Source organism: Rhodofomes roseus (genome assembly GCF_022264815.1).
Source record: "Rhodofomes roseus strain CIRM-BRFM 1785 chromosome Unknown C8Q71scaffold_28, whole genome shotgun sequence".
In the NCBI taxonomy this organism is placed as follows: Eukaryota; Fungi; Basidiomycota; class Agaricomycetes; order Polyporales; family Fomitopsidaceae; genus Rhodofomes; species Rhodofomes roseus.
In genome coordinates, this window is record NW_025952984.1 from 207,274 (window position 1) to 233,290 (window position 26,017).

Sequence of the window (26,017 nt, forward strand, 5' to 3'; positions counted from 1 at the left end):
TCTATGGCAGGCATCATGAATGTAATCATTAATTCAATGCTAATCCTGGCTGCTGATCCTGATATATTGATGTCAGATTAGTGCTGATTAGCCAGATAATCTGCAGAACAAATCACAGTGATCAGATCAATTAAAAAAATGTTGTGCAGAAGCCAGGACTGAACCAGCGACTTTTTGAAGCATTACATAATCACCTTATTGGGCAAAGAAGCATACACTATAACCACTGCACCATACTGTCTTGTTATGTCTGAGATGTTATTGATCTATGTCATGTTCTTCGATTGCTGGACTTAGACACATTTCTAGTGCCCTCCCATGATGCAGTCTAATCCTGATCAACCTGAGATTAGCAACCAATCAATCCTCACTAACCCATGAGGATTTGCAGAGATTAATCCTGAGGTAATGCTTCTTTGCCACATAAGACTGTGAACAGATCAAGTCCAGATTAGAGGTGGGATTAGATAGTCTTCAATCTGATTAACTTACTGCTAATCTGCAGTGTTCAAACAGGATTAGGGTTCCACATTACTGAATCATGATTAAAAGTACCAAGTACAGCACATTGAAATCATCATTGAAACAGCCGATTATATTGGAAATAAATCTTTGCAAATCCTCATGGGTTAGTGAGGATTGATTGGTTGCTAATCTCAGGTTGATCAGGATTAGACTGCATCATGGGAGGGCACTAGAAATGTGTCTAAGTCCAGCAATCGAAGAACATGACATAGATCAATAACATCTCAGACATAACAAGACAGTATGGTGCAGTGGTTATAGTGTATGCTTCTTTGCCCAATAAGGTGATTATGTAATGCTTCAAAAAGTCGCTGGTTCAGTCCTGGCTTCTGCACAACATTTTTTTAATTGATCTGATCACTGTGATTTGTTCTGCAGATTATCTGGCTAATCAGCACTAATCTGACATCAATATATCAGGATCAGCAGCCAGGATTAGCATTGAATTAATGATTACATTCATGATGCCTGCCATAGATTAGCTCTGAGGTTAGGGCTTGATAATGAATGTTTAGGATTGTACATATGTCATGATTATGCCCATTTCAGCAGGATCAACACTGAGGTTATGCCATGATTATGATATCCAAATAATGGGATTATCTTAGGATTAAGAGTCATGAATTGGTCAAGCATGATCATGACTGGGATTATGCCATGATTCAGTGTAAATTGACTGGGATTTGCAGAGAATTAGCCCTTTGTGTCAGGGCTAGTGCCTTCATTTGGGATCATAATATGGTTTCATGCCAACATGGATTAATGGAGGTAATCATACCACCCTAAGCCCATGATTAACAGAATGAATACCTAATCATAGTTCTTAAGGAACTCATTTTAATCCTGATTAGGTTCACTAATGAACTATAATTAACCCTTCTTAAATGACGAAGACGGCATATGACGTGTAGCGTGACTGCGACGAACGCCCGGCAGCGGGCTCGGCAGGGACGGGAGCACCGGCTTTACCTCCAAAGGCGACAATGTACGCAGGCGGCCGACAGATTTGTTCATGACTATCCGGGTGCACCCCACCAGGTGCATTACTCGGCGGCGGCGGTCGTGCTGGTGGCTCAGCTGAAGCATCAGCCGGAATATCTATGGCACCCTGTTCAAGGTCGGCGCCATGCTGGGCAGGACTGCCTGGAATGGAAGGGATTGGTGGAGGTGGAAGCTTGTGTCCATCGCGCTGAACTTCAGGGCTGGGCTGGAGGATATCACGTCCCACCGCATCGTCATCGGAGAGTTTGTCATCACTCAACTCGTCTACTTCGTCCTGCTGGCGGGCCTGATCGTCGAACCGGTCATCACGATCCTCGTCGAATGGGAGGTCGCCGCTAGCATACTCCTCCGCAGCACCGAAGAAATCGCCCTTGAATGGGACGACATCATCATGATCGTCTTCTTGCATTGGTGAATGATCACCGGGGTCTGCTTGGGAAGCTTCAGGAGCTCTTGGCGAGCGAGACCGTGTTGCACGCCTATGGTTGGCGCGACGAGATGGACCTCTCATAGCTTCTTCGTGTTGCCTACGTGCGAGCTGACAAGCAGCGTCTGGACTGGTCTGGAGATGTTGCACGAGCGCACCGTGATGCGGGAAGCCACGAGCACATCCGTTGCATTTGAACGACATAGCGACAAGGATATGATTGATATACTACAGTGAGACTAGACGCACATTAACAACGGTACAAAGGGTTGGAGTGCATGAGAGACTTACGAAGTACAGAGTCTATGTGCCTGCGAGATGGACGAGTTGTGCAGGCAGCTTCTGGGCGAGTAGAGCGCAAGTCCGAGTCACTGGTGAGTGTGAGAGCGTAAGTTCGTGACAAGCTGGACGTACAGCTTCGTCAGAGTCAGAGGCGGTGGTGGTCACGGCTTGCCGAGCTACTCGCGTAGACGTTCACAGACACCTGTCACATGGTGCCAGCGGGACTCCCTCTCTCCCCCTCCCTCTCCCTCTCCCTCTCCCTCTCCCTCTCTCTCTCTCTCGCTGTCGCGCTCTTGCTCTCTTGCTGTTGTTCTCTTGCTCTCTCGCACATCATCGCATACACACTCCCTATAATCAAGTCAAACTCTCGTACATAATCGAACAGGGAAACTCACCATAGATAATCTAATCCTCACTTTTAATCGACACCTTCTCCGCTCTGACATTCCCTGAGTGAGTATTCGAGTTTAACTGTGTCTATTCTGGTATTCATCCAAGTCAACATCGCGCTACGATTAACAATAACACCACCCACCTCATTGTCAGCGGTACTTCTTGAAAATTGAGTCCAACGTTCTGTGACCACGAAAGATGTCAGCGGCTAGGCGTACCAATAGTACCCACGTTGGTCAAAAATCGAGGATTGACGTAGGTGAACTTCAAGACGTGCATCAACATCATGGTCAGCGTGCTACCATTGAGGAATCTGATGACAACCTTAGTACGTGTCCGTCTGCGCTGAAAACATGGAAGTTACTCACACGTATGTAGCTGCTCCAAGTGAACGTCCGAAGTGTGTTGCTTCTCAGGCTGCTTCTCAGGGTAAAGTGCCCTTATGTCGTTCGTGTTGTGTCTGATAGCATTGACTTGTAGACTCGCTTCGTGCTACACAGCATGGGCTGGGATGGTCCCAAAGGGTCGCGGGAGTGCAAAGGCAAAGGTGACGGAAGCAAAGGTCAGCTCAAATACGGTGAAGACGGGCAGCAGAAACCCACAGATACAAGGTGAGTCGGTGCATGACTCGGACCTGATTGGTATCGTCACGGCGGGTCTGACTTACTGCATCCAGCAACCACTGATGGCCGCAGCGGTCAATTGAAGACTCACAAGGAGAAGCGCAAGCGGGAGCCCTCAGTTGGCGCAAACAGTACCAGAAAGCCAAGCGTGGACGAAGGGAGGAGAGCGCCACAGTCGCGCGTCGATAGTGAGGTCGACTCAAGCCCAGAGCGTCAACCGCAGAAGAAGGTTAAGGTCGGCGTTTTGTGGCCCGCAAAGTTCAGCGGCAGGCAGGCATTCCAGAGTGAGTCTGTCCCACACCACCCTCTGCGTTGACTGACATGGCACGGCGCGCAGAGAGACCTCACCGAGCAGCTGTCATCAACTTCAACGACTCGGACTCGGACTCGCCAGTGCCACCGCCACCACCGCCACGACACCGCACTTCTCGGCCATCTCAAGCGACCCCAAGTCAATCGCGACCTAGTGCAGCTACGCCTCAAGGAATTGAAGACAAATTCAATGACGATGGCGAAGGCATGGATGGTGAGGAGGCCGATCATGAGGAGGAGGCCGAGGATGTGAGCGATGAAGAGGCCGAGTCACGCGAGCGATGAAGAGGCCGAGTCACGCGAGCGATGTGTCGACTTCGACGCAGAGGTACGGCACAGAAGCCTTCTACTTGCTCTGCTTGCTGCTGATCTTAAGAAATGTCAACCACCGTCATAGTGCGTGGTTGTTATGGGATCTGGTGAGTAGAACCTGCCCTATACTCGATGTTAGCTCGCTACAACACGCGTGTATAGTAGGCTCTCGGGCTCCTGACTCGGATCGTGATACACCAAGCTCTCGTCCTCCGCATTTACGCTCCAAGAGCTCGCGTTCATCAAGCGTTGTGTCTTACGCCACGGAGCCAATGACGACCGATGACGGTTTCGTGGCTGAACAGAGAGCCAGTGACGATGAGGTACCATATACTCAAGGCTCTGACTACGAGGTGCAGGATGATCCAACTGCAAACGACTCGGATCCTATGCTCGGCGATGATGATCTGGATGAAGAGGAGGTACCGGCTGTTATATTGCGTGGGCAACGGCAGGTGTGCTGGCGATAATATATACAGTCGTGCGATGTAGCTAATCTGGATTCATGCATGCAGCTCACGAAGAAACAGCAAGATAAGTTGAGGTCTGAGGTATGGACGAACTCATCTATGTGAACACTGACTAATAGCACATCATCAGATGCCAGAGATTCGTCCTGCGCAGGTTACTCCACAGGCAAAGAAGCAGGCAAAGACGCACCACTCGGGTTTGGTCTCCGTCAGCAACAAGATGCATGACGGTATCAAATGGCTGCCGCGGACTAGAATCAAGATCGTCCAGAACCCGAAGAGCGTCAAGATGGTGAAGAAAGCTCAGAACGCGAACGTCCAGCAAGTCATGTCGCATGCCTATGTGCTAGGTGATCGAATGATGGTTTTTGGCCGAGAAGAGGATCGCGGGCTCAACGTCACCAGCGATGCCCTCAATACCATGCTCACGCCAATGGACAAGGCCGGCATCGATCGCATTGGGTTAGAGGCCCTTATTCAGTCGGCAGATGTGCTTGGTACACCGGCGAGGGGGACATTGCTGACCGCCTGGAACGCGGGTCGTACGAGCACTATATCAAACCGCTCACGGGTTATGTGAGTACATTGTGTTCTTGTAGTCCTGATCGCTGATGTTTTGGTTCTGCAGGTCGCTCATCGTGTGTCCATGGCTTGAACTGGGATTCGCAAAGCGATCGCTTCAGTCGTGGAACACGAGTTCAAGCTCACGGTTCCGGCGGAGGACGCTGGGACAGTGCCCGACAAGACACTACTCCTCAAGGAAATGAACTATATCTATCCGTGGACGTCGGCGGTGAGTACGGAACATGTCCTATGCTCATGTGGAATGACGAGCCATGTGTATTGACTGAAGGGAGGATTCGATCGGCGCGCACCTTACGAAAGTCTGGTGATCAAGTCGGCGGTGCGCTTGGGATTCTTCACTAATGTGGTATATGTCGGAATCGGGCTCCAGAACATCGCGCTCTGCACGTCTTCGCTGGAGAACAAACCATCAGAGTTCGAAGTGCCACTGGAGATGGTCGCACTTGCCATGACAGCAGTAAGCCCAGTGGTTTCTGTCTACGCAAATGCTCACTATCTATGACGTTGTCAGGTCGAGGCTGTGATACACGAACATAGCCTTCGTATCAGCAAGCCAATTGAATTCGGAGCAGCCAATGCACCCGCATACCATGAGCATAGGATACGATTGGCAGATTTCCGACAGCAGAAGCCGAAGCGGTATCACCGCGTCATGCACGACATATTCAAGGCCGTGACGTACGCCCTTCACCTCTTCTTCATAATGGGGGTTCAAACAACTTATCCTGTGTTACAGAGCTGGTCATACACTGCATTCGGGCACGCATGGCACAGGCATCAATTGGGACGATGTACCCGATGATGATGAGTAGAGTACAGCTTCCTGCACGTAGTACATAGACTCTCAGAGTCATCTGGACCTTTTGGCGGACTGCACGGATCATCTAGCATACATACCCCTGCCGCTAGTGGACTTTTGCTACGTTCCGATTCGACTGAACACTAATCGTAGTCGTGATTCACTCGTTCTCTATGACTCTTAGTATACAGCACCCAATGGATCTAATGTTGCTCATAACCTATGGAACGACCAAGTAAACCACACGGAATGACCAAGTAAACCACGAAGTCTATTGTCACAAACCGTCATGAAATCACACTACAACTGATCAATGCTCCGGAATTACTTGGTAATTCACAGGGGAAGAGGTTGGACTGGCTAATATCACGTTGTACCACAATCGTAGGAAAGCGCGACAATACCTGTGATTACCGCGCATGACAGAGTATTACTGGGTATTCCCAGGGGAAGTTTTTCCTGATGTAGCTTCTCCCCAACCTCATATGAGGCCATTTATGATTGTGTGGCCGACTTGGTAGTCAATCCAGCTTCCAGTACTCTCACAATGAAACTACTTCCTATGACTATGCAGATGACCCATGATCCTGTTTGACATTTTTGCCATATACCTAGGACATTCTAGCATGATGCTACACACTCACCCAGATAGTCAAAGCTCATGTAGGCCTAGGAGGGCTCATCAACAGCTAAGGTGGCCAAGATCCCAGCCGGCATCAGTATAGGATTACAGACTGTGAAGATGGGTCCCGGTGATGTACAGAGCTGGTATTGACAGCATGGCTTACATCCTAGTCGGCCGGCTCACCCTACCCTCCTCACGGAAATGCTGCACAGATCTCTACTGAGTGAGTCCAGATTTTTTCTGATATTTTTCTCATGTTCCAGAGATGTTTTAACATCATTGTATGCATGGATTGGGGTCAATGTGGCAAACATACAGTGGGGAGGGCTCGTCGAGTGCTAAGGTGGCCGAGATCCCGGCCTGATATATAGTACTTGATTTCGGTCTTACCGCGGGCTGATCGGGACCGCCCCCATCCTGACGCAAACGCGGGCGTAATCTGACACCTTTAGGGTCAGCGACAGCTCCCGAAAATTGGGCGATGTATGCATCAGATTGAGCACACTGATGGCTCCATCCAAATTCATGAATCAGCAGAATTATAAGAACTAAATGCGGGTATGAATGATAGCAATTTACATGGAGCCCAGACACAAGAAAGCAGAGCAGTCACGCAGTACGAGGTCACGCTACCAGAGCAGCTAGTCGACGGAGATGTGGTACGTTAAGATATGCAGGGACATAAGTCTCTAGGCCTGATACCTCTCGCGGAAGTGGGAGTTCATAAGGTCCAACCTCCTCTGTTTCGGGTGCGAGGAGCAGATGGTCATTGCGGTCATTAGCGACTACTCGCGATGCGACTACCCGGAGGATCTCGGGAGAGATAGGATTCTGGAACATCATCAGTGGCCGCGACGCATGTCGGTATCGGTCACTTACCTCGTAGTCGGCGACATAATAGTTCGTGCACATCCGCTGAATTTGTGTTGGCGTCAACATCCAGCAGACGTCGTAGATGATCTCAATGTCGGCGGGAGTCGACTGCAACGAACGTGAGCTTCACATCGCAAACGGAACCACGCAGCCTCACCTTCTTGAGTTGGAGCAACTTCGTTGCCTGCATGAGATGCTCTAGTTGAAGAGTACCTTCTGGCATATCATGAGACTTGCACCACTCTTCGATCCTCGTTATGTTGTACTGGATCTGCATGGCTGCGATGCAAATGATCAACAACTTGATCGTCGAGTGTCAAATAGAAACCAGAGCGTACCCCTCTTCCATGACGAGAAGTTACGACGCATGAGGAGATCGTTGAAGCTAGTTACACCGATCAACTTGAGAAGCTCTGTCACAACCTGCTGGACGACGGAATCCTCCATGTAGTAGCTCTTCAAGCTCTTCCACACTTTATTCAAAAGGTTCAAGATGTCGTCCATGCTGTAGGCCGGTTGCGCATTTGAGTTGAGCAACCGGTTGAATAACCGGCCACCTCCGTCAGTGGTCGTGAATCCTGGAAGAGATTGACTCTCTATCAGTGCAGGGATGACCATCTTGGACAGCTTCTTCTTCGTCTCCAACATCCAAGTGTGATAGATGTTGTACTCGAGACTGTCGAGATCGTGCTTGACGACGGAGACGAGCCGCTCATAATCCGACCATTCGAATGGGCGAACGGCGTTCTCCTCGCCAGGCCCAATTCCCTGCAACATGTCGCTCTCAGCTACGCATATGAAAGACAGCATCTCGTGGACGTTCGAGAGCCAGAAGATACCGGGGATGATCGCATCCTCTCCTCCGAACGACTAGGCCGAAGGTCAGCAATATCGCCGGGCTCGCAGCCGGCAGAACTCACCATAACATGCGACTGGATGGTTTGCATGACATTGGCCAAGAATCGCTCGCTCTCCGGGATAAGGCCATACTTCCACATCTCGTTGGTAATGAGACTGATGAGGTTGGCCGGGAACAGGATTTCTTTGACGGCAGAAGGGTTCGTCGTACTCGGAGCCGGAATCTTCAAGCCACGGATAAGACCGTCGAGTACGTCTTCGTCGAGACGCTTGACGTCCTGCATAAGTCTGATCTTCTCCTCCGCGGGATCGTACATGTCCGACAAGCCATTCGGGGCTCTGAAGCGAGGAAGACCGTCCTCGCCGTTATATGCCACAGAGACTGCGCGGGGATTGTTCGCCTGGCTACGCTTCGCCATGATCATGAGCTCGTCTGCAGATGTCCGGTTGTCAATGGGGTTGATTGCGTATACACCAGCCGAGCTATGTCGTCGTTGGTGACTGCGAGCAGCATTAGGCAGCGCGGCACCATTCCCGTTCACGTTGCCATTGGGAACGTCTCCGAGGCGCAAGGCCGTGGCAAAAGTGGGCGATGAGGGCTCCGCTCTGGGGCCTCTCGTGAGGACGTTGAGAGCGTTCGCACGGTTAAGCTGCTCTCGCAGGTTGCTGACCTCGCTCTTGAGTGTGAGTATGATCGAGCTGTCGTCTTCGTTTCGAGGGGGCACGCTGTCGATAGCTCGCTGTTGGCTCTCCAGCTGTGCAGCTTGTTGTGCCAAGTCCTCCGTGAGCTTCTGTATCGCGTCTTCCTTCTCGGCAGCCTTTGCAAGCGCCTCCTCCAAACGCCGCTCAACGTCCTCCTTCGCAAGCAACAGCTCGTCGCGCCGGCTGATCTCCTGTTGTGTTGAGTGCAGCTCGGACTGGAACTGCTTCACACGCGAATCCGACTCCTCGTGCCGCGAGGTCATCACCTGGAGCTGCTGCTCGAGTTGCGTAACCTTGGTCTGGAGCTCCTTCTTCTCCTCCGTGCGCTTCTGCAGCGTCTGCGTGAGCTCCACGACCTTGTTCTCTAGTCGATACGAGATCTCCTTGAACTTCGAGACTGATCGTGCTTCCTGGCGAAGAGCCTTAAGCTCCTTACGTGCCAGTCTACGACGGATGCAAGACTGGATGAGAACAACGTTCTGGACGTCCTCGTGGTGAGCCCGTCGTACAAGGCTGCGGCTTGAGTGAGCAAGGCTGTCACGTTCGTAGCAACATGGTTACGCACATTCCACGGGAGAGACTTTGCAGAAGGACGACTGCATTGTTGCGCCGAGAGTTGGCGAATAGTCGCCGAGCTTGAGCGCCGCGAACCTCTGCAATATGGGTCAATATCAGACATCATATGGACGACGCCGAACACCTACGACTCTGCAAGCGGATAACCCCATTCCGCACTTGCAAGAACTTGCGCCTCTGGACGAACCGGCGCGCAACAGCCTGCAGGCGGATAGCCGCGACCTCGCGGCGGACACCCTCGACGAACTTGCGAGCAAGGATGCCGCGCCACCATGTCTGGATCTTGACCGTCGCCGCCCGCAGCTCCCGATAACGCCTGACGGCCACCCTCCTCCGCATGTTCTTCTGGATAACCGTGGCCAGAGAGTTCAGCTTTTCGCCTCGCATAGACTCCAGGGCAGCGAGGATGCCGGCACGGAAGAAGATCTTGGTCAGACCCGTCTGGTACTTGTCCGAGTCATTCAGCGTGCGATCGAGGACGAGCGTGCACAGGGACTTCAACTCGAGGTTTTGGATCATCGGGCCCCACTCAGACGAATGCGCGAGCATGTAGTATCTGTAGTGCCGTGAGCTACGTCGCACAATCCTGCCAACAAATAAGTGACATACCGCTCGACAAACTCCTCGTACGTCCAACGCGAAGGATATCCAGCGCAACTGATCCGGATAGTCTCCAAAACACCACAAGCCCTCAGCTGGCCGAGCACCTGTTGCGGCGTGAACTCCCAGGCCTTCTTCGCCTCGTTCGGCTTGATGCACCGGATGTAATGCACGTTCGTCTGACTGAGCGTATCCATGAGGCTGATGAGCGAGGCCTTGAAGATGGATGCTTGCGTCTGCTTCTTCGCGACGGCTCCTGGCCGCTTGCCACCCGCCGCGGACACAGCAGCGGACATAAGGGACTGACGTCCCGGGTCTGGGATGACGGAGGAGCGACGCGAACCGCCGCTAGCCGAGTCGGAGGGCGTCGGCGACGCAGGCGGCGCGGAGTCGGAGCCCTTCGTGGCAGCGAAGGCAGCGTCGAGGACCTCCTTTAGGAAGGCGTTCTTCGTGGACATGAGGAGGGCCATATGCTCGTCGGGTACAGTGTCGCGGTTCTTCTCGAGGAACCCTTCGACTTCGTACGTGACGTCCAGGGCGTAGTGAGCGATCGTGAAGGCTGAGTTGCCGAAGCGCGGCTTCTTGAAGACCTTCGCGTTGTCCGGCTTGAGCAGTTGGTTGTGCAGCTTCTGCAAGAAGGACGCGTCCGTACCGGACGGCAAACGAGATTCCTCGTCGAGCAGCGCCATGACACCCAGCTTGCCTTCGATGACGTCGATGCAAGGCTGGTTGTCCGAGAACTGGATGAACGTCCAGTTGATCTTCTCGCGGACATACTCCTCTTGTTCGAGTTTGAAGACATGCGCGTTGAACTGAACCAGCCATGAGCGACACGACATCCCGAAGCCGATCAGGCCGACATACCTGTTGCTGCAGCTTCTCGTTCGCGTAGTTGATGCTGAATTGTTCGAAGGAGTTCTGCGTCGAGTGTAAGTGTGGCATACCGAATCAGTACGCACCGTACGCTCACCTTCTTGAAGTGCTCGAACCCGTAGATATCCAGCACACCGATGAACATCTCCGCGCGGCTCGCCGCCTCTCCGTTCTCGCCAGCCAGACTCTCGTTGACGATCGCGACCAGCCACTCGAAGAGGCACGCATACACGAACTTCGCCACACTGTCCCGCACTCCCGTACCCTGCGAAGCATTCAGCGCGGAGACGATCTTCTCCGACCGTGTAGTGATCTGCTTCTTGATCGTCCACTTCTTGAAGTCCGCGAGCGGGACTCCCAAGAAGCGCGTGGCGAGCTGCAAGGCGGGGTCCGCGTCGTCGATGACGGCGTCCGAGCGAGTCTGGGTGACCTTGATGTTGCCGAGGTGGAGGAGAGCAGCGAGGAGCTTGAACACCGCCCACTGCTTGTCGATACTGATCCCAATAGTCGACAGCGCCGTCTGCGTTTGCCGGAACTCCTCCGCATCGTCGACTCCGGGTATAGGCGTGGAGTGGGAACCTCCCTGGCTGAGATACTGGAACTTGGAGACATCCGTATCGAGAGCAAGGTCCTTCCTCTCCTTCGTCGGGACACCGGCACACAGCTGGTAGAAGATATGGTAGTTGCGCTCGGTGAGCGGCTGGAAGACCACTCTTGACCGCTCCAGGAGGTATGTCCGTATCCGTGCGCCGACGATCTCTTGCTGCCCGTCGAAGAGAATCTACAGCCGATGTCAGAGAGAGCTGCTTGCGACGGTGATATACGCACCTGGATGTACTTGCCGAACCGGGATGAGTTGTCGTTTCGTGTCGTTTTCGCGTTACCAAACGCTTCCAGTACAGGGTTAGTCGCCAGGATCTGCCGCTCGACTTCACTCGACTCGTCCAGGGATATCTTTGTCTTGCCCCTGCTCTTGGAGTTTGGAGGGTTCACGGAGGCGAGGTACCTCATGATGTATTTGGCCTAGGCAACGGACGCTGAGGATCAGCTCGCCTGGGCGCAAGCAGCTCGACTTACGGATTCCGTCTTTCCGGCACCACTGGAGGCGCGTTAGCAGACACTCGGGCAGCCGAACACAACAACGCACCTCTCTCCGGAGACAATGATCGTCTGTCCCATGCTATCTTTCGACATGGCCGTATACGCATCCTCTGCGATGGCGAACAAATGCGGCTCCAGCTCTCCGCGCCGTCGCCCGTTGTACGCCTGGATGATCTCCGGGCCGTAGAGCGTGACGCGCTGGAAGGGGTTCATGGCGATGAGGACAATGCCGGAGTAGGTGTAGATGCTATGTTGCGCGTATCGCATCCGGATGGTATGCAGAACTGTCCGCCATGTCAGATAGATCCGGCGAGCGAAGCTGGCATGGACGCACCGGAGGGCTCGTTAAGGTGTGAGAGCGTAGCCAAGTCATCGGCCGTCTCGAGGAGCGGGGGGTTGCGTAATGGAGGCAAGCCCTCTTTTGCATCCTTGATGTCCTGCACCGAGGTGTCTATCTTGGTTTCCTGGATGCGTGGCGGTCAGCGCTGGGGCGGGGGCGAAGAGGAGGGACAGACCTTGCCGCGCTCGTCAACGAAGAAGAGCTTGATGGAGTCGTCGGGATTCCTGATGACGGACGAGACCTCTCCGGAAATCCATCCCTGATCCTTGTCGGCGAACCAGACTCTGGTCCCCTTGCTGTAGATGTTTTCGGCCATTGGGCCAGGAGGAGAGGAACGGGCGTTGTCACCCTGCGCCGAACAGCTTTCCGGACGCGTACCGCCCACGTGCCCTCCCTGCATCTCAGATCCTCGCTCGGGAACACAATTCGATTGACCAGCGATAGGTGTACATTGGCACTACGTAAGGCTACATTATCCTAACAGGCGTGATAGTTCGTGATGGGCATGTTGCAAGTGAGACTCATAACGGATACACCGCTCCTCCGGCAGAAATCAACTCTCCCACTTCGTCTGCAGAAAGCGTGCCGGGTCAGCGGCGTGCAGTCATCTGGCAAGAGGGAGACGTACCTCGGGATTCGCCTTGAACTTCTCGAACATCTCGCGGTTGAAGAAGCTAACCTCCGTCTCGTTCTCTGTCCTCCATGTGCACCATGAGTACGTTGCGCGGTGTCAAGGCAATCGCCACTCACCGAAGCCACAATCGGCGAGTGTCCTCGAGTCGTCACTCAATATCCAGTCATCGTGATCGAGATTGATGATGAGGTTCGTAGTCTGCACGATATGAGTCGACTGCTCAACGGCAGTGCAGATGCCGAGCGCACCTTGGCACCGTGGGCCTTTGTGTAGAGCTTCAAAGTGTCTGGGGCGGGTATGAGAGGACCGGCAGCGAGATGGAACGTAGAACATACCGAGGACGAGATTACGGTATGGCTTCCATCCGGCCTGGGTCTGCGCAGCTAAGTACGGCATCAGCTCAGACCGCTGCTGCAACGCTGGGCAGCAAGCATACCTTGACGCGCCATGTCTTTGAGCTGACCGACAGTGGTAGACTCGAGGTTGATGTTGTGGAGGACGAGACTCTTTTCTGTGCGGAACTCGAAAGACTTGATGATGCGCACGGTGAGGGTGGCACTTGTCTTGGGCAGGGCGAGATTGACGGGCAGGTCAGAGGCGTCAGACATGGTCGATTGCAGGGGTGCGTGTGCTAGGGCGAGTGCATATGGGCGGGCTGGAGGGTCGAGGGCAGGAGGCGCGCTTCGACCCGCGCGTCCACGCTCATCCTGTATGTAGTACGACCGCCGTGTCCCTCAAGACTTTGCTCACGGACCCCCGCGCCGTTCGCCCAGCGTCGCCGCAGCTGGCAGCAGTGACCATGGCCCATGACTGCGTATGCCGACGTTTCCCCGCATCCTCTCGTATATATGTCCCACTCCCAGCAGCCCCCCGCCGGCCCTGTCTGCCTCAGTCGACACAATGTCCGCCATGTCGCGCTCACTCCTGGACGCCTCTGTCCCCGATCTCGTCAAGAGGCTCTCCACCGACGAGAAGATCATGCTCCTCGGGGCACCCAACTGGTGGAACACCCATGCCCTCGAACGGCTCGAGATCCCCGGCATTCGCATGAGCGACGGTCCCAACGTGTGTCCTCCTTCCTGCCTGTGAACAGCCCCTAACGTGCCGCAGGGGGTCCGAGGCTCGTCTCACTTCGTATCTGTGCCCGCGCAATGTATACCCGTATGTTTCCTGTTCACTCAGCCTACACCGCGTACCGAGCCCTTCACTTCAGTGCGCGACGTCCATGGCGTCCACGTTTGACCCTGAGCTGATCCACGACGTCGGTGTCTTCCTCGCGGAAGAGACAAAGGTCAAGTCCTCCGTCGTCCTCCTCGCGCCCACCTGCAACATCCAGCGCAACCCGCTCGGCGGACGTGCCTTCGAGTCCTTCTCCGAGGACCCCCACCTCTCGGGTGCGCTCATCTGCCAGCGCTCACGAGTACCATCTGTTGAGACATGCTCCGAAAGGGACAATGGCCGCCGCGTATGTGAACGGGCTGCAGTCTCAAAACGTCGCTTCCACCATCAAACACTTCGTAGCTAACGACCAGGAGCACGAGCGCACCGCCGCGGACTCTGTCATGTCCGAACGTGCACTCCGCGAAGTGTACCTGTATCCGTGCGCATACACGCACTTGGTGCCGATCGATCATGCCGCTAACAAAACTCGGACTCCAGTTTCATGCTCGCGCAGAAGACCGCGAAGCCGTGGTCGTTCATGACCTCGTGAGGCTCTAACATGCACCACCCCTGTGTGTGATCTTCTCATACCACAACCAGGTACGGACGCATCGAAGGCGTCCACTGCTCCGAGAACCCACAGCTCCTCCAGGAAATCCTCCGCAAAGAATGGGGCTTCGACGGGATCGTCATGAGCGACTGGTAAGACTTCCCAGAGACCTACGCGCCCCGCCCTTCTCACAGCTGCCCGAACGCGTAGGTACGGCACGTACAGCGTCGACCTCGCGATCAACGCCGGGCTCGACCTCGAAATGCCCGGCCCGCCGCGCTGGCGGACGCCCATGCTCGTGACGCACATGCTCTCGTCGCAGAAGACGTCCGACGGCGCGCTCGACGCGTGCGTCACGCGCATGCTCGAGTTCGTCCAGCGCCAGGCGCGGCGCAACCCCGACGTCGTGTACGGCGACGGCGTCGAGCGCACGCTCGACACGCCCGCGCGGCGGCGCTTCTGCCGGAGGCTCGCCGCGGAGGGCATGGTCGTGCTGAAGAACGAAGGAAGCGTGTTGCCCATCAAGGGAGGGAGGAAGGTGAGGGTGGCGCTAATCGGTCCGAACATGAAGGAGAGGGTGGTCAGCGGGGGCGGGAGCGCGGCGCTGAAGCCGAGCTACGTGGTCACGCCTCACGACGGACTGGTTGCGAACGCGCCAGAGGGAGTCGAGTTTGAGTACGAAGTCGGGACCTACGGTATGCGTCCCTCAGCATGATGTGCGACGGCTCTGCTGATCGCGCTGTCCAGCCTTCAAGTACCGCCCGACGCTGGAGAACTACCTGAAGACGCTGTCCGGTGAACGCGGCTGGACATGCACGTTCTACAAACACGATGTCAACGGGAGCCCGATCGAAGACCCCGTCGCGGAGTTCGTGCTCACGGACACGCGGATCCGACTGAACGACTTCCTGCCCGCGGGGCTAACCCCGACATGGACAATCAAGCTCAAAGGCCTGCTCGCAATGGAGAAGACAGCGACGTATGAGCTCGGGCTCACGGTCGCGGGGCGGGGCAAGCTGTTCGTCAACGGCAAGCTGACTGTGGACAATTGGACGAAGCAGAGGCCCGGGGAGTTCTTCTACGGGTGGGTTGCGTCCTGCGTGACTTACCACAGACAACTGAGTCGCAGCGAAGACAAGGGACAGTGGAGGAGATCGGCGAGGTGGATCTCGAAGCGGGCAAGCCCGTCGAGATCATGGTCGAGTACACAAACACTCGGGCGCCAGAAGGCCCGGAATCCGACAGGTCACAGCCAGCGCTGATGCGCGGTTTGGTATGCAAGTGGTCTCGTAAGCACCATTCATTGCTGATTCCCCCACTAGCGACTGGGTGGATGCGAGAAGATAGACCCAGACGAGGCGATGGCGAGGGCGGAGAAGCTGGCCGCAAAGTCGGACGTCGTCGTGCTCGTCGCTGGGCTGTCTCCGGACTGGGAGAGCGAGGGCTTCGACAGGCCGACGCTGGACATGCCGAAGCGGACGAACGAGCTCATTGCGCGCGTGGGCAAGGCGAACGCGAACACCGTCGTCTGTTTGCAGGCGGTACGTCGTTCAGCAGTGTCTGGGAACTGTACTCAAGGGACCTGCAGGGCTCCGCGGTGTCGATGCCGTGGGTGCACGGCGTGAACGGCATCATCCAGGCATGGTACTCAGGCAACGAAGTCGGGAACGCTCTGGCGGACGTCGTGTACGGGCTCATCAACCCGAGCGGCCGCCTCTCGTTGACGTTGCCTGTCACGGAGCGGGATATCCCAGCATACCTGAATATGCGCAGCGAGAACGGCAAGATACACTACCGCGAGGATATCTTCGTCGGGTACAAGTACTACCAGGCGAAGGGCGTGGCGCCTCTGTTCCCCTTCGGGTATGTTCGCGGTTTGCTGCTTCGTGAAAGCATGCTAATCGACCGGGACGCAGGCACGGCTTGTCATATACGACGTTCACTTTCTCCAACTTGGCACTCTCCGGGCCGTACGCGCACGATGCCGCGTTCAGCCTCGGTGTCTCCGTGACGGTGACGAACGACGGCCCTGTCGCCGGCTCGGAGGTCGTGCAGGTGTACATCGCGCTGCCGGAGATGGGCCTCACGACGCCGAAGCTGCAGCTGCGCGGGTTCGCGAAGGCGCGCGACGTCGCGCCCGGGAGCTCAAAGGCGGTGAGCGTGACGCTAGACAAGTATGCCGTGTCGTTCTGGGACGAGGTTGCGGGCGCGTGGAGGGCGGTGCCTGGGACATATGGAGTGTTTGTTGGGAAGAGCAGCGCGGACATGGTTCTGCAGGGCTCGTTTGTGCTAAAAACGGGTTTTATATGGAACGGATTGTGAAATAGGCTTGTAATCTCCGCGAACATCCATGAGGGATATATAGAGAACATTTCATGCCTGAGATGTCAAGCTCAACCTGAGGGTGGATGGTGAACTTGAAGCGATCTTCGACGCGAGTCGCGTGACCGCTGTCGCGACGCGTCCCGCGCGTCTCCGTCGCGTCTCTTTAGCTTTGTTCCTAACACCCACTTCCCTCCTCCTGTTCCACACCCTCGTCACATCTCACGAAACACCCAGTCATGGACCCTCAACACGCTGACGACATGGCCCGCATCTCGCTCGACTCCATCCAAGACTGGCACCGCCTCAAAGCCAACTACACCTCCGCCGCCATGAGTGCGTTCGAGGAGGAGCTCTCGTCTGTGCGATCTACCGCCGAACGCGACGTCCTCATGAAGCACCTACAACAAGTACGTTCTCATGCGAGGTGTTGATGTAAAACTATACGCGTCGCTCAGTTCATCGACAGGACATTCGACATGACGCGCCCCAACATCCGCATCAATGGGCGTAACTTCGAGGAATTGGACATCGCTGAGGAAGGTGCGTCGCTGGCCACCCTTCTCCTACGACCTCTTCTTACCCGCTCGTTACCTTGTTGCAGAGGAGGAACCATTCGACGAGGGTTTCGACCGGCACATCTGGGCCCTCGCGCACCAGTCTCTCCAATGGGACTCCGAGATTGCTGCGCGGCGCCGGAAGCACCCCAAAGAGATTGAGGCACAGATGGAGGAACTCTTTCAGCGTCAGCGGGAGCTCGACCAGGAGGCTGCCGCCGAAGACTCCCGCGATGGCGGAAGGGAGTACCCCACTGCGCGAGACTGTGAGTTGCGTCCGTGTCGGCACTTTGCCGGAGTGAACTAACGGTTTGCTAGTATTACCTGCGACGTATGAGAACATACATCAGGTCGCTATGCAGGTCAATGCAATAGCGGAAGAGCTCAAACAGGTCGGTGCCATTTGATTGCTTCCACATGCCTGCGAAGTTGACACTCCTACAGTCCATCCCCCTACAATCCGAGCGCTCAGAGCGTGTTCAGGTCGTCGCAGCCGAAATCAAAGCTCTGAAATCTTGATCTCATTCCACCACCCACCGTTCACTTGTCTTAATTCCTGTATCGATACAACACCATGTACCACACGTCTGACCTTAATGCATCAACAGAGCAGAGGAGAAAGGAATGATATACATATAGCACAGTAACGAAACGCAACACGCGCAACGTGCCAACAGATACTATGAACCACGGAAACCACCCCTGCCGCCTCGTCCGCCTCCACCGCCAAAACCACCACCGCCAAAGCCGCCGCCACCGAAGCCACCACCACGCCCCCGACTTGGCCCACCTCGACCACCACCGCGGCCGCCGCTGAACCCACCTCTTGGTTGGAAGCCGCCCCGTCCGCCGCCTCTGGGGCCTCCTCGTGAAAAGCCACCCCGTCCGCCTGGTGCGCCTCGTCCTCGTCCACCTGCGCCGCCGCGTCCCCCACGACCTCGTTCTGCAGAGATCGTCAGCACGATGAAGGATTCTAGGACTGATGTTATGCGTACTTGTTACACCTGCGAATCGTGAGTTCACAATGACACCCGCAAGAAAAACATAGCACATACCAGCAATCTTCGGTTTTGGCAAGAACCTTTCCACTGGCAAGAGCTTGTCTCCTCCGATAAATACCTTGTCGCCCTTCTTGAAGCTGCTCGCGACCATGCCCTGCTCCATCTTGACGGAGAAGTAGACCTCATTGATCGGGCCGAGGATCTCGTCGACCTTGCCGATGACGGACTTGTTCGCGAGATAGATGGGCGCATTGAAGTAAGGGACCTTGTCCGGCATGACGGACTGGCAGAGCATCTCCTCTTCGACTGCGTGCAAGAAGGAGCCCATCTCTGTACGAAGGATCGCATGGTCAGATACGAGTCCGTGAAAAGTAGGGGCATGTGTGCACACCGAGGACTGTGTCTGGAGGTCCTACATCCCGCTGACCGTAGCCACCCCTGCCTCCCCCTCTTCCTGCAGCATACTGAGCACCACAACCAGCAATCGACCATCGAGTGAACGCACCTCCGAAGCCACGGCCTCCGAACCCTCCTCCTCTGCCTCCTCTACTCATTTTCGCAAGTTTAGTGGGTCTTCAAAAAAGTGTGGCGCTGACTTCAAACAGCGCAGGGAGCCTCGCAAGTATCACTGAAGCCGCGAGATGTAAGCGGCGTGTGCGAGCGTATGTTTTCAGCGAGGACTCCGAGAGCGCAGGCGGAAATAAGCCGCTTTGCCAAAATTGTGGCGAAGACGAAGGGCGGGGTCGGGATTCCCACGCTGGTCGCTCGCATGGACTACCTCTTCGACCACCCCCGCCCCGTCCCCGCCGCCCTCTCCCCCGTCAGCGACAGCGCGGACGACGGCGCAGTACTCCTCTCGCAGGGTCTGTGGGACGCGTTGAATTTGGCTGGCGCGCAAGAGGGCAGAGCGGCCGTGTCTATATCGCGGGTCGCCCCTCGTCCGACTGCAAGTGCGGGGAAGGCGTCGCCTATTGCGTCTCTGGTAGCATGGGCACGGCTCGACGCGAACGTGAGTGAATATTTGTATCCGTGAGGACTCGTGTAATAAAGGCGCATATAGCAGGACTCTGGTGTCGTCGTACCCAAGCAATGGCTCCAGCAGTACCGCGCCTTCGTTCAGGGGGACATCAGCTCGCAGTCGAAGGAAGCAACTCATCATCTCATTGCTGTCCAGCCCGTTGTGCTCTCGGAGATAATACTCACAGCACACTCACACGATGCATACACCCTAGCTCTGGCTCATCGCGCAGCCTTCGAGGCACACTTCTTTGACACGCAGCGAACACTGCGGCAGGACGAGGTGTACACCCTTCATGCACGCGACCTCGACATCTCTGGTGGCGACGGTGATGGCTTTCCCTCGTCTGGGCACCACTACCGACTAGTCATGGCTGGTCCCGTCCTGCAGGGTTACGCCAAAAGGGGAGTTACTCGGTTCTATGTCACGCTGGCTCCGGAACCTGCGCCGACCTCGAACGGGCATTCTGCACATACCCTCGATGATTTACAGGAAATCCCGTCCGACGAGGATGAATTCCAGGAGTCCGAGGATGGCTTTGAGATCAACGAGGCTTTCTTGGCTGGTTCTGTGTTGCACTCTATGCCTGCTAATGGAACCCCTCCGGACGAGGCCGACGCACTCGATGGCCCTCCTGATAGTAGTATCGATAGAGCTCGTATTCACTCTGCTGGGTACACACGTGTTGCAGAACAGCTTGCTTCACCGAGGTCATCAGTGGAAGACGACTGCACGGTCTACATCTCGACTGCCGACCTCAGCCACGTCGGCGTGCTGAGTGGAGATTGGGTATGTAACTTCTATTTCACTCTATTCGTCGTTCACCTTCAGCGTAACAGGCTGTCGTCCGCTCGAGCAAGGGGTCTTCATCTCGGCTCGCGCGTGTATGCGCCGAAGACAGCGACGCAGATTCAAGGTGCGTTGTCTGTGCCACGCTGCCATACTGCATTTTCATCTCAAGGTTATACAGTGGACCCGTTCGCCTGTCCCCTCAACTTCTGCACAATATTACTTCGGGCACAGCTCCAACGAGCCATGAAGTCTGTCTGCGCCCTAGTCCGTTTGGTTCGCAAAAGCCCTCTATCCCGACAGCCCGCTCCGTTACAATAGCGCGCGTCGCATCTCCCATATCCACCGATCGCGCATACCAGCCGCTCTTCCTCAGAGCACTGCAAGACTACTTCAAAGATACGACACGCCTCGTCAAGCAGGGCGACATCATCACCGTCAAGATCAACACCGACGAGGTCCTCTGGCAGACGGACGTCGATCCGAAGGATGAGGCGCTGAGCGGGGAGAACGAGGCGGCGCTCGAGTACAAGTTAGGTTTCCCCGTAGCTCGAGCAAACAATATATTTACTTATGCCCGACGGGGAGAAGGTTCATGAACGCCGCTGACGCTGCAGACGAGTTGGCATTCTTCACCGTGACGAACATAGAGCACCACGTCGTGTCGAGTAACGGCGACGCGTCCATGCCGGCGTCGGATGTTTATTTGGGCTCGGCCGTTGGCGAGCTTGGGTGCTGGGTGGACCCATCAGTCACTCGCATGATACAGACTGGTGTGGAACACGCGAGGGTGCCTGACATGGCCCGCTACCTAAACATCCGTGAGGCCGTCGCTTATATGTTTAACCAAAGCAGCAGTCGCTCATCTTCTCGCAGAGGGCTCTGTACCCTTTGCGCCCGTAGAGACCGAAGCGTCGAATCTCCTCGGGCCCAACAGTGCATATAGCAAGCTGCTCGCGCTGACAGCGGCCGCATTGAAACCACACGCTGTGGAGTATCAGCTGCAGTTGACCGTGTTGCTGAAGGGCCCAAAGGGGTCTGGAAAATTCACGACGGCGAGTTGGGTGGTACAACATCTCGGCATTCATCTCTTTGAGGTATGAGCTGTTTGTCTAGAAAGGGGAGCCGTCGCTCAGCGTCTCTGCAGGTCAACTGTTACGAGGTTCTGGGCGAGAACGATGCCAAAACTGAGGGGACCCTTCGGGCACGTTTTGAGCGGGCGGCGTCATGTTCGCCCTGTATCCTCCTTCTGAGGAACATCGATGCCTTTGCCCAGACGACTCAGGGCCTCGAGCCAGGAAAAGGTGGAGACATCTTCTTTCCTTGAAGTCCGTTGATACTAATGGTTCGAAGAGCCTAGCATCGCGAACGCATTGCAAGAGTGCATATCTAGCCTGCAACAAGGGTGGAACTTGACAGGATATCCGGTCCTTGTTGTTGGCACGACCAGTGATCCTGACAAGGTCCCCTCGCGGGTCCTGTCTAGCTTCAAGCACGAGATCACTCTTGAGGTCCGTCGTCCTCGACGCTGCGGAAGCTATTGCTAACCCGAACTTTAGGCACCTGGCGAAGCTGAACGTCACGAAATCCTGAACTCATTACTACGGAGCCATATCGTGGCCCCCGACGTGTCTGTCAAGGACGTGGCCGTGCAAACTGCAGCACTCGTCGCAGCAGATCTCGTCAACCTCGTATCGCGCGCACAGGCTGCGGCTGCCGAGCGCGCCGCCAAGGACACGTAAGTGCAGCACTCTTATTGTCGTCTGTTCGCTAACGCTCCGGTGCAGCTCAGCATCAGGTGCAGACCTGTTCTATGCAGGGATACCGTTAACTGCGGCCGACTTCGATGCTTCCTTGAAGGAGTCGCGAGCTGCGTACTCGGAGAACATCGGTGCACCCAAGATACCTTCAGTGACATGGGACGATGTCGGAGGTCTCGCCCATGTGAAGGCGGATATTCTGGACACTATCCAGCTACCACTGGAGCACCCCGAATTCTTCGCAGACGGGCTCAAAAAACGATCTGGTATGTGCACGTCCCGACGGAGAAGCGTCAATGGACATTGATCGACGTATAGGTATCCTCTTGTACGGACCGCCGGGTACGGGAAAGACGCTCCTCGCGAAAGCCGTTGCGACGTCCTGCGCGCTCAACTTCTTCTCGGTCAAGGGCCCCGAGCTGCTCAACATGTACATCGGCGAGTCTGAAGCGAACGTCCGCCGTGTGTTCCAGCGTGCTCGCGATGCACGTCCATGCGTGATCTTCTTTGACGAGTTGGACTCCGTAGCACCCAAGCGCGGCAGTCACGGTGATTCTGGAGGGGTGATGGATCGGATTGTCAGTCAGATATTGGCCGAGCTGGATGGGCTTTCTGGCGGGAAGGCGGGCGCTGACGTGTTCGTCATCGGTGCGACGAATCGGCCCGACTTGCTGGATCCCGCTTTGCTACGACCTGGCAGGTCAGACACCTCACCGCCGCTCAATCACTTATGTGCTTACCTTGTACTGACAGATTTGACCGCATGCTTTATCTCGGCGTGAGCAACACACATGCCGCGCAGCTGAACATCCTGCAAGCCCTCACGCGGAAGTTTCGGCTCCACCCGGAGCTCAGACTGGAAGACATCGCAGAACAATGTCCCTTCCACTACACGGGCGCCGACTTCTACGCCTTGTGTGCAGACGCCTTGCTCAAGGCCATGTCACGAAAGGCAGAGGAGCTGGAGGCAACTATTGGTATGCACTCTGCCAGTGTCATTATGCTCGAGTCTTACGCAATTTCTTGACAGCCGAACTAAACAGCCAGCCCCCAGATCCGCGGCACCCATATCCTCTCACCCCTCAGTACTATCTCGCAGAACTCGCAACACCCGCAGAAATGGAGGTCCTTGTCATGCAACAAGACTTCACTGCCGCGCTCAAAGAGCTGGTCCCGAGTGTCAGCCAAGCCGAGATGGAGCACTACGCACAAGTCCAGCAGCGATTCTCCAAGGAGACGATAAATGCGGCAGCATGACCAATTCTTCATTGCCAACACCGTTTGGATTATTCCAGGTATCATGAATAGCATTACGGAATTATGGGTCACTGTACTACATACTTTGCTATATCCAACACTCGCATCTTCAGAACCAACTGCTAGGGTTTAGCCCGATCTTTCCAAGCACTCCCTTGAAACTTTGAGGCACATATGCGCCCAATGCCATCGAGGGCGACAGTTTCACGGGTTCTCCGCGAATGGTCAACCTGTGCAGAAGGTTTGTCAGGGGCGTACGCAAATGTGAAGACTCAGGTCTACTCACGAATAGGCATTCTTTCCATCAATGATGATGTCTATGTTGGCCACAGGGTTCTGTCGGTCCCTGGTGTCAACCTCAATTGAGGACCTGAATTGGAGTATCCCGTCGTTAACCATACTGCCAAGTTTCAGCCAGCGCCTCCACTCACCATTTGTAGTTCCCGTCGGCAATATACTTCAAGACCTTTTCCTGCGGCACCTCCTCCGTCACGATCACCGTCTCCGTGGTTCCATCTTCAAGCACATTCACAACCTCCTTCGTCCTATTGATTACATCCTCGCTCTGCTTCTTGAGCGTCCTGATCAGCGGTATGTAGAACATGCTCAGCGGGCTCGTCGAAATCTCGTACACCGTCCGCGCGGGGTTCGCGCTCGGGAACTCGATGGCGGCGAACTCGTGTCTGTCACCGGAGAGGAGGATGACGTTCGGAACGGTGTGCAACGCGTTGAGGAGCGACGCCTTCTCATATTGGAAGCCGTTCCAGGTCTCGTACTCCCCTTCGTACGTCCAGAGGCCGGTAAATGGCACGGAACTGACGATGAACTTGAACGTCGCGGTGTTGTTGACCTGTACACTGTCAGCTCACGCTCAGGACAGATTACGCTGAGATAGTGCGTACCCTTCCGAGCCAGTCGTACAGCGCCGTCAACTGCTGTTCCCCGAGCATGGTCCTGCTGGGCTCGTCGGTTTCCTCAATGATGGACCTGTGCCTCCGCGTGTCCATGACGAAGAACGCTACGTCGCCATGGCGGAAGTCATAGTAGTGCTCGCCCTGCTGGGAAGAATCGTAGTTGCCTTGAGCGTTGTACAGCGCGAAGGCGTCGTTCGCGTTCGCAAATGGTGGGGAAGAGTCATTGGAATGCCCAGCGTAGTTGTTGATGATCTGAAGAGGCCACCCAGTCAGTACAACAGCTTGGACATGATCCAGCTAAACTCACCTCGTGGTCGTCGTAAGTGTGAATGAACGCTGATAGATATACGCGTCAATGAAGAGTCATGAAGCGCGATTGTCTCGACTCACGAAGCCGTTCGTAAACCTTTCTAAAGCTGGGGCTCTGATAGTTCCTTCTGTATAAACGACGGTACGCCTCCTTATCGTCTCCATAGTAGATCGGCACATCCGCATAGATGAAGTCGCCCATAAAGATCATGAACTCCGTCGGCGCCTTGCTAGCCACCGGCTCCACCGTCTGAGCATTCACTGAGAACACAGGTGCAGCGGTGGGCTCCGGCTGATCCAACGCCGACGTCCCAGCGGCACTCTCGTCGGCAGACTCCGTCTCTGCAGGCGTGGGCGTGCTCGTGCTAGGAGGCGGCATCGTGAACTTGCCGGGCGTGTTCTTCGGCCAGAGGTAGTCCGCTAGCAGGTCGAAGCCTTTAATTGTGCGGCCCTGGAGCGGGGTGTAGGGGAAGTTGGGCACGATGCAAGATGAGGCCAAGAAGCGGAAGTTGACGCCGCTGTTGAGGTAAGGGTCCGGGAAGGTGCGGAAGCGAATGGGTGACGAGGGGTAGGGGAGCTGGGTCTTGTTGGCGTCGCGAAGCGTGTCTAGACACAAACAAGATTAGCATGAGCGGAGTCGCCGTTCGTCGCGTGCAACTCACATTCATAGGTAGTGCTCGGCCACAGACTCGACAACTTGACAGTGTTCACCCAGTCCAGCTCTTCACTAAGGAGCGCAGAAGGACCATCCTTCCACACGTCCGACTCGACCGCTCCCGATTTCGGCACCTGCCTCCAGGCAAGCTGCACAGTGGCGTTCGTCTGGTTGAACCCGACAAGTCCGGGGTAGCGGACGACAATTTTGGCAGCATCCGGGTATACCGCGCCGACGCGGGTGTAGACCACGCCTGCAGCGTCGTCAAAGTACGGGTATGTGATGAACTCTAGTGCGGCGGCGGCGAGCAGGGTGTTGATAAAGAGGTTCGCTAGTCGTAGCGGGCGTGACGGGGTAGGCAGAGACAACAACAGGGCAGTGAGGCTGCTAGACTCTTCAGCAGGGGTGGGGATCTGCGGTACGGTTAGTTGCCACTGCGAGGAATGATAGCGACGTGACACTCACCGAGGGCAAGGGCTTCGAGTCTTCAGACTCTGTCTTCGTTTCTACGAGTTCTTTGGTTGTGTCCTCGGTGGGGAAGGGGACCTTGGCCTCGCCGTTCGAATGTTCCTCTTTCGTCGTTGGCTCGAGGGCGGGTGGTGGTTGGAGGGAGTACAACACAAGGTAAGCTACATACAAGACCGAGAGCACGTATTTTGCTGCAGAATGGGGGATCTAGAGGCACGTCATAAGACCGTTGCTCGCTCAATGTGCGGAGATCACGGACTGACCACTTCGAGGAAGACATAGGCAACTGCGCGGAATGCGGTCGATACCGCGGCTTGCGCGTAGCCGAGGTTGGCCATACCGCG

At 55.5% G+C, this 26,017-nt stretch overlaps 9 protein-coding genes across 9 annotated transcripts; 4 read left to right on the forward strand and 5 right to left on the reverse strand.

The window, feature by feature from the left end:
- Positions 1-1,405: 1,405 nt before the first annotated feature.
- On the reverse strand, positions 1,406-1,936 carry C8Q71DRAFT_727132 (uncharacterized protein; the record flags this gene model as incomplete). Its single annotated transcript, XM_047921830.1, has 1 exon — positions 1,406-1,936. One exon carries the CDS (start codon positions 1,934-1,936, stop codon positions 1,406-1,408), a length of 531 nt encoding a protein of 176 aa, XP_047774186.1.
- A 979-nt stretch (positions 1,937-2,915) lies between these two features.
- On the forward strand, positions 2,916-5,743 carry C8Q71DRAFT_862079 (uncharacterized protein; the record flags this gene model as incomplete). Its single annotated transcript, XM_047927984.1, has 13 exons — positions 2,916-2,957; positions 3,008-3,058; positions 3,110-3,240; positions 3,325-3,536; positions 3,590-3,813; positions 4,236-4,331; positions 4,392-4,427; positions 4,477-4,922; positions 4,975-4,984; positions 5,044-5,139; positions 5,200-5,388; positions 5,443-5,609; positions 5,668-5,743. The coding sequence occupies 13 exons, from the start codon at positions 2,916-2,918 to the stop codon at positions 5,741-5,743; spliced, it is 1,776 nt and encodes a 591-aa protein (XP_047774187.1).
- A 1,088-nt stretch (positions 5,744-6,831) lies between these two features.
- Positions 6,832-12,625, reverse strand: C8Q71DRAFT_910963 (P-loop containing nucleoside triphosphate hydrolase protein). Its single transcript, XM_047929111.1, has 15 exons — positions 12,454-12,625; positions 12,273-12,402; positions 11,985-12,222; positions 11,915-11,936; positions 11,666-11,860; positions 10,935-11,618; positions 10,829-10,882; positions 9,974-10,776; positions 9,493-9,920; positions 9,354-9,441; positions 8,149-9,301; positions 7,567-8,098; positions 7,386-7,507; positions 7,235-7,336; positions 6,832-7,186 (listed from the first exon to the last, which is right to left on the reverse strand). The coding sequence occupies exons 1-15, from the start codon at positions 12,592-12,594 to the stop codon at positions 6,980-6,982; spliced, it is 4,899 nt and encodes a 1,632-aa protein (XP_047774188.1). The 5' UTR covers positions 12,595-12,625; the 3' UTR covers positions 6,832-6,979.
- A 206-nt stretch (positions 12,626-12,831) lies between these two features.
- On the reverse strand, positions 12,832-13,520 carry C8Q71DRAFT_862081 (uncharacterized protein; the record flags this gene model as incomplete). The annotated part of the gene is made up of 6 exons (XM_047927985.1): positions 12,832-12,849; positions 12,907-12,971; positions 13,029-13,110; positions 13,161-13,198; positions 13,248-13,295; positions 13,349-13,520. 6 exons carry the CDS (start codon positions 13,518-13,520, stop codon positions 12,832-12,834), a joined length of 423 nt encoding a protein of 140 aa, XP_047774189.1.
- Positions 13,521-13,821: 301 nt separating this feature from the next.
- On the forward strand, positions 13,822-16,945 carry C8Q71DRAFT_799171 (putative beta-glucosidase from glycoside hydrolase family GH3; the record flags this gene model as incomplete). Its single annotated transcript, XM_047925871.1, has 12 exons — positions 13,822-13,977; positions 14,023-14,073; positions 14,126-14,306; positions 14,362-14,512; positions 14,572-14,619; positions 14,674-14,775; positions 14,834-15,318; positions 15,371-15,707; positions 15,758-15,896; positions 15,946-16,164; positions 16,212-16,486; positions 16,540-16,945. The coding sequence occupies 12 exons, from the start codon at positions 13,822-13,824 to the stop codon at positions 16,943-16,945; spliced, it is 2,550 nt and encodes an 849-aa protein (XP_047774190.1).
- A 130-nt stretch (positions 16,946-17,075) lies between these two features.
- Positions 17,076-18,036, forward strand: C8Q71DRAFT_315519 (uncharacterized protein). Its single transcript, XM_047917747.1, has 5 exons — positions 17,076-17,355; positions 17,404-17,488; positions 17,550-17,768; positions 17,821-17,894; positions 17,947-18,036. The coding sequence occupies exons 1-5, from the start codon at positions 17,185-17,187 to the stop codon at positions 18,019-18,021; spliced, it is 624 nt and encodes a 207-aa protein (XP_047774191.1). The 5' UTR covers positions 17,076-17,184; the 3' UTR covers positions 18,022-18,036.
- Positions 17,947-19,513, reverse strand: C8Q71DRAFT_315543 (Gar1/Naf1 RNA binding region-domain-containing protein). Its single transcript, XM_047917748.1, has 4 exons — positions 19,009-19,513; positions 18,895-18,957; positions 18,558-18,833; positions 17,947-18,506 (listed from the first exon to the last, which is right to left on the reverse strand). Exons 1-4 carry the CDS (start codon positions 19,055-19,057, stop codon positions 18,052-18,054), a joined length of 843 nt encoding a protein of 280 aa, XP_047774192.1. The 5' UTR covers positions 19,058-19,513; the 3' UTR covers positions 17,947-18,051.
- Positions 19,273-23,562, forward strand: C8Q71DRAFT_883216 (AAA-domain-containing protein; the record flags this gene model as incomplete). The annotated part of the gene is made up of 13 exons (XM_047928512.1): positions 19,273-19,512; positions 19,564-20,310; positions 20,361-20,437; positions 20,492-20,842; positions 20,902-21,131; positions 21,187-21,407; positions 21,458-21,614; positions 21,664-21,821; positions 21,870-22,048; positions 22,098-22,336; positions 22,389-22,770; positions 22,824-23,047; positions 23,101-23,562. The coding sequence occupies 13 exons, from the start codon at positions 19,273-19,275 to the stop codon at positions 23,325-23,327; spliced, it is 3,432 nt and encodes a 1,143-aa protein (XP_047774193.1). The 3' UTR covers positions 23,328-23,562.
- C8Q71DRAFT_862086 (PhoD-like phosphatase-domain-containing protein) lies at positions 23,437-26,011 on the reverse strand (the record flags this gene model as incomplete). Its single annotated transcript, XM_047927986.1, has 9 exons — positions 23,437-23,557; positions 23,614-23,697; positions 23,759-24,177; positions 24,230-24,493; positions 24,549-24,577; positions 24,632-25,156; positions 25,213-25,618; positions 25,671-25,880; positions 25,937-26,011. The coding sequence occupies 9 exons, from the start codon at positions 26,009-26,011 to the stop codon at positions 23,437-23,439; spliced, it is 2,133 nt and encodes a 710-aa protein (XP_047774194.1).
- Between the last annotated feature and the right edge of the window lie 6 nt (positions 26,012-26,017).

Coding starts and splice junctions, on each gene's coding strand:
- C8Q71DRAFT_910963 (XM_047929111.1), bottom strand. CDS start 12,594: ATGGCCGAAAACATCTACAGCAAGGGGACCAGAGTCTGGTTCGCCGAC. Junction 12,223..12,272: donor ACACCTTAACGAGCCCTCCG/GTGCGTCCATGC, acceptor CATGGCGGACAG/TTCTGCATACCATCCGGATG. Junction 9,442..9,492: donor GGTTATCCGCTTGCAGAGTC/GTAGGTGTTCGG, acceptor CCCATATTGCAG/AGGTTCGCGGCGCTCAAGCT.
- C8Q71DRAFT_315519 (XM_047917747.1), top strand. CDS start 17,185: ATGGACCCTCAACACGCTGACGACATGGCCCGCATCTCGCTCGACTCC. Junction 17,489..17,549: donor ATTGGACATCGCTGAGGAAG/GTGCGTCGCTGG, acceptor ACCTTGTTGCAG/AGGAGGAACCATTCGACGAG. Junction 17,769..17,820: donor GTACCCCACTGCGCGAGACT/GTGAGTTGCGTC, acceptor ACGGTTTGCTAG/TATTACCTGCGACGTATGAG.
- C8Q71DRAFT_315543 (XM_047917748.1), bottom strand. CDS start 19,057: ATGAGTAGAGGAGGCAGAGGAGGAGGGTTCGGAGGCCGTGGCTTCGGA. Junction 18,958..19,008: donor CGGAGGCCGTGGCTTCGGAG/GTGCGTTCACTC, acceptor AGTATGCTGCAG/GAAGAGGGGGAGGCAGGGGT. Junction 18,507..18,557: donor GCCAAAACCGAAGATTGCTG/GTATGTGCTATG, acceptor CACGATTCGCAG/GTGTAACAAGTACGCATAAC.